Source organism: Salminus brasiliensis, chromosome 24, assembly GCF_030463535.1.
Source record: "Salminus brasiliensis chromosome 24, fSalBra1.hap2, whole genome shotgun sequence".
Classification (NCBI taxonomy): domain Eukaryota; kingdom Metazoa; phylum Chordata; class Actinopteri; order Characiformes; family Bryconidae; genus Salminus; species Salminus brasiliensis.
Genome location: NC_132901.1, coordinates 7,337,098 through 7,348,919, shown reverse-complemented (window position 1 = coordinate 7,348,919; position 11,822 = coordinate 7,337,098). Strand labels below are relative to the sequence as shown.

At 39.1% G+C, this 11,822-nt stretch overlaps 1 protein-coding gene across 1 annotated transcript; it reads right to left on the bottom strand.

The window, feature by feature from the left end:
• Window positions 1-911: 911 nt before the first annotated feature.
• Window positions 912-11,429, bottom strand: qdprb.1 (quinoid dihydropteridine reductase b, tandem duplicate 1). Its single transcript, XM_072670615.1, has 7 exons — window positions 11,188-11,429; window positions 10,220-10,312; window positions 9,761-9,857; window positions 9,052-9,192; window positions 7,122-7,230; window positions 6,711-6,794; window positions 912-2,232 (listed from the first exon to the last, which is right to left on the bottom strand). Exons 1-7 carry the CDS (start codon window positions 11,272-11,274, stop codon window positions 2,133-2,135), a joined length of 711 nt encoding a protein of 236 aa, XP_072526716.1. The 5' UTR covers window positions 11,275-11,429; the 3' UTR covers window positions 912-2,132.
• Window positions 11,430-11,822: the final 393 nt, after the last annotated feature.

Below are 11,822 nucleotides of genomic sequence, written 5' to 3'. Positions count from 1 at the left end.
AAATGGCTGCTCCAACATTTAGCTCTGTGTAACAGTTTCTATTTGGTTTTGTAGACTAAAGTCATAGTGTGTTCTAGACCACTTTATCCGAAGAGCTGAATGTTGTTTTGAGCAGATTTAGAGACAAATGTTTTTGGCTGTCTATTTACAGAGATTGGAAACAATCTAGTGGTTGCTAGCAAAGTTAGCCTAGCATATCTTATCCTTAAATAAAGAAGCAAACCCCAGATACCAAGCATGTATTGACTGATCGCCCACACCTGGGGCAACTGCTAATGATGTTAATTTGATTTTTCAATGAATTATTCATTTAAAATGAGCTGTTGTTGAATGTTTTAATGGAAGCACTTCACTTAAGATAAGCATCTTAAAGTAGGCTATCATGCTCAGGCTACTCAAACATGAGGAAACACACAGCTAACATCATTATATCACACAGTGTGAGAGTGTGCTGTTTTAGGATTAAATCATTTAAGGATCCAGAGTGCGAAACATTAATGATAGAATTAATACATCCACAGTTTTTGAGAGTACTGATTACATGCTGCACTACGGATGTCTTTGTTTCTTGTTCCAACTTAGAAGCCTAAGAAAAATGAAAAATTGTGATATATTTTGAGCAAATAATTTTGTATAATGATACAAAGCTTTTAAAAGATTGCAGATTAAAAGCATGTGCTTCTGACATAAAGGTTTTGAGAGTTAAAACCAATCAACGGGCTACAAAGGCTAAAGGCTATCGACCACCGCAAACACTGCAGAGCTTGACCAGGGCCAGTATGACACAATGGTCCCCTCTAGTGGTCAGAGGTAGAAAATAGTCATTCTATGAGATATGCAAATAACTTCACTGATGCAGGTTGAGAAGACAGATTAAAAAAAAGCAAAATACACGAAACCAGAAGATAATATTTATATATATTATTAAACACTGAATTTATTTAATTGGAGTAGTCAATATTCCAGAGTACCACCACAACACGTTTGCCCATTTTAAATCCATCTAATGGTCAGTGGTATGTGAAAAGATGAATCTGAACACTGTACTGCACACCTGGAAAAGCCTTACCCCTTGTGTGTGTTTGTTTGTGTGTATGTGTATCAGATTAGGCATTCACACAAACAAACATACACAAACTAAGAATAAGGCCTCTCCAGGTGTGCAGTTACACTATACTAAGGCCTAGGGACATAATACAACAATCATATTGAATGAAACTGTATTGCAGCATATCATATACCTGTATCATAACTAGCAATTTAGCTTGGCTCAACCAATTTGAACATTTGCTGAACAATATCCATTTAAAGGATCTGAAAATCACTAATAACAACAGCTTTACAGTAAAATATAATACAGTTTCAGGTAAACATTACTTATACTGTGCGTTTTTATATTTCAGTTCAAATAAACAGGAGACACTAAATAATTTACACACTGTAGCACTGCAGGCATGGCTTTCCAGCATTACTATTTGTTTTGATAATTCCTGTTAATAAAACCTGCATGTCACTCTGTAGTCAAAAACTCCAGGCCTAAATGTTAAGAAATATATAATGTTATTGCAAAACAAAATGTCCCAATGTTTTGCAGTACAGACAGCCCTTGCGTACCAAATGTTACTGAATCCTCTGAATAATGGTTAGAGGTTGAAGAGTAAAACTGTGAAAACTGTTGTATGCAAGCTAACATATGATAGATTGAACTGACCTTATTAGTCTGGTAACCTAACCAGAATACCCCACTCAAATCAGCAAGCTTAGTCTAGTGTGGTAGTTTAGTAGTCAACTTACTTTCATGCAACACCATTAGCAAGTGTAGCAATGTTAGCTTGTAGCAATGTTGTAGCAAAACATGGAGTTGGCAAGTTTTTTTCTAATTTGGAAAGACCCAGATTTCCTAATGTTCAGATTCAGCTCTTTTTCTTATTACAACAGATCTCTTTACATAAAAGTTGGTGTTTGGTATTAAGCATGATTGTGTTTTTAATTCAAGTTAACAGGTGATAATTGTCAGCTTAGCTGTCTCTAATATCAGCCAGGACAACAGAAAACCAGACACATAGGGCCTGACATATGCACACCCACACATCTACAACTCCCACTTTCACACCCTCACACAGCCCATACAGTTATACGACTGTTGCTTCCGTCTTGCCGTCTGTAGTGACTAGCTGCACCAGACTGCCAGATGTTGGTCTTTCCTCTCCCGTTGCCCACTTGTAGAACAATCTAGAACACAGAGTACTTCGCGTTATGAGCACAGAAGCAACTAGTTTATCAACTGTAATCAATAGTAAATGGGATCAACGCAATTTTATTGTATTTCTCATTTCACCAAATGACATCACACATATGCAGTGACCACAGTACCCATCACAAGCTAAAGTTGCCACATTACTCGATACTCAATTACTTGATTCTCAAACTTTCTTAAATGTTTTGTTCCACCGTTTTTTATTTATTCACATTTAGGTCTTGCATCCCTGCAACACCTTGTATCTATTCTTGTGAAAATGTAAATGATAAAGCGCTCTCTCTCTCTCTCTCTCTCTCTGACATCATAGGTAGACCTCAACTATGAGAGACAAAATGAGAAAAAAAATCTGAAAATCACATTGTCTGATTTTTAAAGAATTTATTTGCAAATAGTGGAAAATGGTGTAATGGTGGAAAATAAGTATTTGGTCACCTACAAACAAGCAAGATTTCTGGCTGTCACAGACCTGTAACTTTAAGAGGCTTCTCTGTCCTCCACTCATTACCTGTATTAATGGCACCTGTTTGAACTCGTTAACAGTATGAAAGACACCTGCCCACAACCTCAAACAGTCACACTCCAAACTCCACTATGGTGAAGACCAAAGAGCTGTCGAAGGACACCAGAAACAAAACTGTAGACCTGCACCAGGCTGGGAAGACTGAATCTGCAATAGGCGGATAGTAGGATAATAGTAGGAGACCTACAAGACCACTGCTAATCTCCCTCGATCAGGGGCTCCACGCAAGATCTTAGCCCGTGGGGTCAAAATGATCACAAGAACGGTGAGCAAAAATCCCAGAACCACGCGGTGGGACCTAGTGAATGATCTGCAGAAAGCTGGGACCAACGTTACAAAAGCTACCGTCAGTAACACACTACGTTGCCAGGGAATCTTGCAGTGCCAGACGTGTTCCCCTGCTTAAGCCAGTACATATCCGGGTGCGTCTGAAGTTTGCTAGAGAGCATTTGGATGTTCCGGATGAGTATTGGGAGAATGTGTTATGGTCAGATGAAACCAAAGTAGAACTGTTTGGTACAAACACAACTCGTTGTGTTTGGAGGAGAGTGAATGCTGAGTTGCATCCAAAGAACACCATACCAACTGTGAAGCATGGGGGTGGCAACATCATGCTTTGGGGCTGTTTCTCTGCAAAGGCACTAGGATGACTGGTCCGTGTACATGAAAGAATGAATGGGGCCGTGTATTTTGAGTGCAGACCTCCTTCCATCAACAAGGGCATTGAACATTAAATGTGACTGGGTCTTTCAGCATGACAGTGATCCCAAGCACACTGCCAAGGCAACAAAGGAGTGGCTTCGTAAGAAGCATTTCAAGGTCCTGGAGTGGCCTTGCCAGTCTCCAGATCTCAACCCCATAGAAAACCTTTGGAGGGAGTTGAAAGTCCGTGTTGCCCGCCAACAGCCCCAAAACATCACTGCTCTAGAGGAGATCTGCATGGAGGAATGGGCCAACATACCAGCGACGGTGTGTGCCAACCTTGTGAAGACTTACAGAAAACGTTTGCTGTCATTGCCAACAAAGGACATATATCAAAGTATTGAGATGAACTTTTGTCACTGACCAAATACTTATTTTCCACCATTATTTGCCAATTAATTTTTCTCATTTTGTCTCTCATAGTTGAGGTCTACATATGATGTCAATTACAAGCCTCTCTCATCTTTTTAAGTGGGAGAACTTGCACAATTGGTGACTGACTAAATACGTTTTTCCCCCCACTGTGTGTGTGTGTGTGTGTGTGTGTGTGTGTGTGTGTGTGTGTGTGTGTGTGTGTGTATATATATATATATATATATATAATGTGTGTGTGTGAGGATCAATTGTTTATTTTCACAGTAAAAAATGAATAATACAAATAAATAAACAAATATAAATGACATAAATTGCTGGTGGTTTTACATCATTATGTATATTAAAACATGTCCAAAGCTCTTCTCATGGGAGTCTAGTATTATTACAGTTAACATCCAATATTCTCCTAATTATTTCAAAGTGTGATATAATTTGAATCTGGAAGTTGTTCTTTACAATGTTTCCAAATCTTTTTACATTACCATTTTGGAGATACAAGGTATATATAAGCCATTTTTTCAAAAGAAAAACATATTGGAACACATGACTCTTAAAACATGTGTTTTATGTTATCCAGGGGTGCCCTGTGAGACCAATACAGCCAACTTGGAATGTTCTAAAAAAAGGAAAAAGAGACACCAATTGGGGTTCATCAAACAGTTTGGCTAAGGAAAACAACAGCATGATGACAGAAACACTGTGAGAGCTGTGAAGAAAAACAAGATGCACATTAGAAAAAGAAAAAAAATGCAAGGTCAGAATGGAATTTTCAACCAAAGGCCAGAGACAGAAAGAACCTGTTCATGATCCAAGGCAGAGTAGCTCATCTGTAAAGCATGGTGGAGGTAGTATCTTGGGCTTGAATGGCTTGTTCTGGAAAGAACTATTTTATTTTATTGATGATGGTAGGAAAATCGGACGTCGAACAGTTTACAAAGAAATGCATCTGATCTAATCGTGAATACATTTGTAATATTTATTCGTAATGAAATTCACAAACATAGCAAGGATTTGTTCAGGGGAAAAATTGGAACATTGAAACATGGAAGCCTGAAAATGCATCACAAAACACAATGCAACAGTTTGGTGATGTTAGTGGATCATCAACAGATCCATCGACCAAAACAATATTAAAACATTAAAACATAGACATAGCTAATAAAATAGACTAAAATTAACCAATGTGATATCAATAAAAATAGGCGAAGATTGCAGAAATGTTCATAAAAAGACAAAAAATAAAGTGATGTAAAACTAAATGACTAATTCATAAATAAAATGTAACACTAATGTGCAGTCATTGACTTAAAACTGTAAAAAGTAGCAAGTCTTACATTTCTCTGATTTTATTCACAAATGTCTGGAACCTGCATGCACCATTAGTCCTCAGATAATAACTAATAGAAAGGATAGCTATACTGCAACTGAAATTTTTTCTGCTTTTAATGGAGTAGGCTGGTAGGCACAAAGCAGAGGGCCCTGAGGGCAATATAGAGACAGAAAAGGCTACAGTACACTCTGGCAATTCCAATTCTGCAAGTATCTGGAAGACATTCAGCTGTTGGTGGGTTCGTGATAGTTAATTTGACTCAGGTTTTGCTTAGCCTACATTTCGCTACTACAGTGATATTTCTATTTGGAAAGATTTCATTAAATCTAATAAAAATCACTTATCTGTATACTCTTTATGACTCTTACAAACTTTTAAAAAGTACATGAAGATAATGGGCCTCAATTATTAAACGCAAGTAGAAAGAATGTGCATGCAGCACAAAAGTGTTAAACACTTATTTCATAAATACAAACACAATAAATTTACATCTGCTCTAGACCTTGTGTAAAGTGTGCGTAATGTCCAAAAGACACTGAAATTGTCATATGACAAACTGCAATTCCAGTATTACTTAAATGTTAAATAATAGATAGTACATCAATAAAAACACACTTAGCAATCTAACAAAACTTATACAGCCTGTCATTCAACTTCCAGGTCAACTGCACAGGTCAAATATTTCCTACATGTGGTCAATTAGTTACTTAATTAATGTGTATAATTTCACGACAGAAGGGGTTAGGGTTTGTTATAGCCACCAGTGGCAATGGCTGCATCTTTAGAGGTTGTACATATCTATTAGCTGAGAGTGGTTAGTCACTGTACACTACCGAGATCTATTCTTTTGTATTTATACAACATTTTAGAGCGGTCTTTGATATACTATTCCTACTTCTTCAACAGTTTAGCTCTATTTGCTCCAGTGTGGCTCTCATTCATTGCTCTTGTTTTGGAGCACATGAGGCTCTAGCTGCCACTCTGGTGATAAAATGGTGTTCGGTAACACCATTACCTGCCAGTAAGCCACTACACCACGTGGGAGACCAGGATTCGATTCCTGGTCTGGGTGACACATCACGTTACAGCTATCATACCTGTTTTCTTTAGTGTTAGTAAAATACTGTATCTTGACTCCTGCATACCTGTTTTCTTTAGTGTTAGTAAAATACTGTATCTTGGCTCCAATGTGTGCAACAAATGCCTTGGTTTTCAACAACTGAATATGAATACAAATTTTTGCCAAGAGTTTGTCATTTGCTTTGCTTTTACAAGTTGGGTGGAAGCTTTGCCATCACTTGCTCAATGGTCCTTTGTTTGGCAGCAATAAAAAAGCCCAGTTGTAGTCTGGGGGTTGCACTTCCAGGGGCTGCACATCTGCCCTTCCAAGTTCCACCTTTTCCATTACATTATCAATTAACATTTAGAAAATCGATTTTTGACATTTGTGAATCAATTCAGAATTGTCCACGTCTGCATCGAGATGCATCTAAGAATTAAATTCCCCCTCCCTCATTACTTACTCAGCTATGTAGTCCAGCGGTGTCCAACTACTGACATCAGCATCTGGCATAAACTTCCTGTTCATGGGTGTGTCTAGAGTAACTCTGTAAGAAGTAAAGAAGAAGGAGATTTGTTTGTCAAACGAACTAACGGGGCTATGATCTCAATGATGATATACATGAATTTAACTAAATAATAAGCTAGAAATATATGTAATAACATAATTGTTTTGCTATAGTTATTCTTATTTAGTTATTCTAAAACTTTCAAACATGTTTACAATTAATAGAGCAGTTAATATGCATAAAGTATTGTTTCTAAGCTGTGTTCATGCTTCTTGACTCGACAGTGAGGTTGTACAAGATGTAAGTACAGATCACACTGTTGATGGGCTTACTGTGATAACTGTGCGTAATGTTGCTAGTACTCACGGTAGGATGGCAACGGCGCTGGCTCTGGCAGGAAGTCCACTGTTGGCTCCACCCAGACTCTGGCACAGCTGATGGACTGCAGCCTTTGCCATGCCATAACCAATCATCCCTACAAAGACAGGAAGAACAGACAGAAACAGAAAATAAAACATTACGAGTGAATAGGAAAAACAGAAGTAAAATTTTAATTGTCTTAAGGTTCGACTACATTCCCGCACAGGAAAATGGAATAAAGCCCTGAAGTGTCAAAAATAGACACTGCTCAAAAAATAAAGGGAACACTTAAACAACACAATATAACTAAGTAAGTAAATTAAACTTCTGTGAAATCAAACTGTCCACTTAGGAAGCAACACTGATTGACAATCAATTTCACATGCTGTTGTGCAAATGGAATAGACAACAGGTGGAAACTGGAAGGTGGAAGTGGTTCTGCAGGTGGGAACCACAGACCACTTCTCAGTACCTATGCTGGCTAATGTTTTGATCACTTTTGAATGTTGGTGGTGCTTTCACACTCGCGGTAGCATGAGACGGATTCTACAACCCACTCAAGTGGCTCAGGTAGTGCAGCTCATCCAGCATGGCACATCAATGCAAGCTGTGGCAAGAAGGTTTGCTGTGTCTGTCAGCGTAGTGTCCAGAGGCTGGAGGCGCTACCAGGAGACAGGCCAGTACACCAGGAGACGTGGAGGAGGCCGTAGGAGGGCAACAACCTAGCAGCAGGACTGCTACCTCCGGAGGAACAGGAGGAGCACTGCCAGAGCCCTGCAAAATGACCACAAATGTGCATGTGTCTGCACAAACGGTTAGAAACCGACTCCATGAGGATGGTATGAGGGCCCGACGTCCACAGATGGGGGTTGTGCTCACAGCCCAACACCGTGCAGGACGCTTGGCATTTGCCAGAGAACACCAGGATTGGCAAATTCGCCACTGGCACCCTGTGCTCTTCACAGATGAAAGCGGGTTCAAACTGAGCTTATGCTGATGCAGTTGGCCCTGGGTTCCTCGTAATGCAGGACAATGCTAGACCTCATGTGGCTGAAGTGTGTCAGCAGTTCCTGCAAGATAAAGGCATTGATGCTATGGACTGGCCCGCCTGTTCCCCAGACCTGAATCCGATTGAGCACATCTGGGACATCATGTCTCGCTCCATCCACCAACGTCACGTTGCACCACAGACTGTCCAGGAGTTGGCGGATGCTTTAGTCCAGGTCTTGGAGGAGATCCCTAAGGAGACCATCCGCCACCTCATCAGGAGCATGCCCAGGCATTGTAGGGAGGTCATACAGGCACGTGGAGGCCACACACAATACTGAGCCTCATTTTGACTTGTTTTAAGGACATTACATCAAAGTTGGATCAGCCTGTAGAGTGTTTTTCCACTTTAATTTTGTATGTGACTCCAAATCCAGGCCTCCATTGTTTAATAATTTTGATTTCCATTGATGAGTTTTGTGTGATTTTGTTGTCAGCGCATTAAACTTTGTACAGAACAAAGTATTCACTGAGAATATTTCATTCATTCAGATCTAGGATGTGTTATTTGAGCGTTTCCTTTATTTTTTTGAGCAGTGTACATTAAAAATATAAACTAGTTCAAAGAGTATTCATGAGGAGTCTGTTCCCTCTTTGCTGCAGCAACAGCCTCTGTTCATCTGGGACGGCTTTACACTCAATATTGGAACATTGCTATAAGGATTTGTCTTTTACTTTTAACCCAAAAACATTAGTGAAGTTAGGTACTGGTGTTGGATGTCACTTTACATAACAGCACATCTCAACTGTATTTAGACAGTCCCTTTCCACTGATGGACAGGGTAAAAGGGTGGTTTGATAAAATTGGTGTATCTGATGAAATGGCCTACGCAAGATGCAGATGCATATGCATACTAAATAAACTGGTAAACCGTGCCTGCGTATGTACCTGGGGTTGGTCCGAGTGATGCTTTAGCCCCAGTGAGCGTGAGCAGCCCTCCCTCTTTCAGGTGTTTGGTTGCTAGGTGACTGGAGATAGTGGACGTCCACACACTCTGCTTCCACATCAAATCAGCATTCTTATACAGCACTGAGAAAGAGAAAGATAGTGAATGAGTGAGTGAAAGAGAGAGAGAGACAGAAAGAGAGTCAGAGTCAACATTTAATGAAAAATGTGTGCAGGGATAGTGCTGTTGGAACTAAATGCTGTTGCTGCTACGGGTGGGTGATATTGCGAATAGAACACTGCAATACATAAAGACATAATGATGTGCCACACATAGCAGAAATTAATCTTTTTGAGATTTTGTACATACGTTGAAAAAGATGAAATATGCAAATAAAACAGTAGCAGAGCATACCATAATAATATAGTATAGTTTTGTTTTGTGCCCCTGATTAAATCTTTTTCTTATGCCAGGGGTTCCGAACACTGGTCCTGAAAGACCTGCTGCCCCCACATTTTAGTGTTTACTCTGCACTTAACACACCTGTTAAGTTTAAGGGCAGTCTGTTAGAGCAGGAACCAACTAAAATGTGCAGGACAGAGAGAGAGTGCTCCAGGATCAGGGTTGGGAACCACTGCTTAATGCAATTAAAAAAAGTCATGCAATGATTGTAGTATTGAGTCATGCAAAAAATGTGTGTGATATTCCTACCTTTTGCCTTGGCACTGCCCCCTGCCCAGCCTCCAGCCACACACAAAATTGCATCAACCTTTTCTTCTCCCAACAGCTCACCAACCTCGGCTGTAACCTGAAAGAATTGTTAGTTCTAAATATAGCACCATACAACTGATATACTCCTCATGTCCATGAGGTAGAACAAACTGTTTGTATATAAATAACATATTCTTCATTTTGTCCTATATGTGGGATATTCACAACAAGACTTGCAGTTCTGTAATACTGATTTTCTTAGTTTATTCCACACATAAAAACTATGCATTTATGTAGCAAATGTAGTCATACTTTATTTTATATGCACATTCAAACAGGCTGGTGGATATATGTAGATGTGGGGGTTTTGTTTTAGGTTTTTTTTTGGGGGGGTTACAATGCTTTTATTTTAATAAAGCAAGGAAACCAATCTATAATGAGGCTTTCAAATCTTCTCACCTGGCTGGCTTGCTCATTAAAGGAGTCTGTCATCTTAACGGTGACATTGGCATTGGCTTCTTCATTTGCATTTAAGTCAATGCAGGCAACCCACTGTATCAAACAAACATCCAGAAAAGACAGTTTGCTCTGTGGTTCTTTGGTTGAAAAAATAACAACAACAACCAAAAGACAATACAATCTTAAAGTTGCAATTAATACTAAGTTGGCAGATAAAAATGACTTTATCCCTGTGAGAGTTATAATGTCACATATTATAATAGAAGCAGGAAATAGACAAGATTAAAAAAAAGAACTACATTGATGTCCATAATGCCTTGACGAAATCATTTATTTATTGAATTATATATATATATATATATATATAAATAATGTACCACCCTTATTGTTGTATTGCTGTGCTGTATTGTGTAAATGCTACTGGTTGCTAAATTTCCTTTTGGAAATCTACTTCTCTATCTAAAAGTATTTTTCCAGCCTAGTATCGAGTAGGGGTGCACGGTATACCAGTGGACTAAATAATACTATATATAATTTATAATACAACATACATAAAGTATAAATATTATTGTAGTAGTTAGCTATATACTATTGTATAGCGAAACGTATAAATATGAAAAGTGATTTTAACATTTGAACACAAGTAAAATTGTCAGTGCATATAGAAACTAAAACGACCCACAACAGATAACGGCTCCGACACGTACTGATCATGTTTACGTAAAGTAATAGGCCTGTCATGAGGTCTTGGTTATGAATATGAAATAAGAACATATCGCTCTAAAGGTTTCATTTGTGTTTCAGATTCAATGGCCAGATTTGACTTTAACAAGGACATGAAGGTGATGCTAATCCACCGCTTTTAAATAAATCAACTCTAACGTAGGTGAATTGTGTGAGTTTGGGCGGCTCTGTTGGGAGACAGTTCATGGGCTGAGAGCAGCGTAGAAGCAGCGTGATCCACTCACCCACTGTTTCGATCGGAAGTACTGCACACATTTCGAGCCCAAAGCTCCTTTACCTCCGTAGATAATGACTTTATGAGATGCTGTCATGCTTAGCAAACCTCCCCCAGTTCCAGTCACTGCAAGAAACTACAAAAGTAGATAAATAAAGGGAGCAGTTATAGCTATTACCTCCTTCTCTGTTTGCAGCTGGGCTGAATGTTTCTAATCGCCTCCTATCGTGTCGGAGTAACGCTAGGGACGTTGGTGAGAGACTGGTTTTGTTGACGTTTGGACTTAAGAAAGACGCTTGGGTGGTAATTTCTTTAATTTTCTTTCATTTATTTCCCGTGACGAGGAAACTTGTTTGTGGCCGAATAAATTATAGGTTTTAACATGTATGCTTTTTATATAAAAATAAAGGTGGCGCTATTCGCTGTTGGCCTGAAACCGAACTGAAAGAAGAGCCCAGAAGAAGAGAAATGGCGTCACATATGCGTCAGAAGGTTTGGGAGAGCTCCGTTCAGAAGTGATCGTGCCTGAGCCCTGCTCTTATTGTCAACATAAGTGTTCACATCGGTGCTTTCACATATTTTAAAGAAAACTAAGCCAGTACTCTGTTGCTACAAATGTTAATGTTACTGTGAGTTATACATGGG

What these genes read in the sequence shown, in the direction of transcription:
- qdprb.1 (XM_072670615.1), bottom strand. Translation starts at nt 11,274, where the DNA reads ATGACAGCATCTCATAAAGTCATTATCTACGGAGGTAAAGGAGCTTTG. An exon ending in ACTTCCGATCGAAACAGTGG is followed by an intron (nt 10,313 to 11,187) that starts GTGAGTGGATCA and finishes TGTTTGATACAG; the next exon opens with TGGGTTGCCTGCATTGACTT. An exon ending in TTAATGAGCAAGCCAGCCAG is followed by an intron (nt 9,858 to 10,219) that starts GTGAGAAGATTT and finishes CAATTCTTTCAG; the next exon opens with GTTACAGCCGAGGTTGGTGA.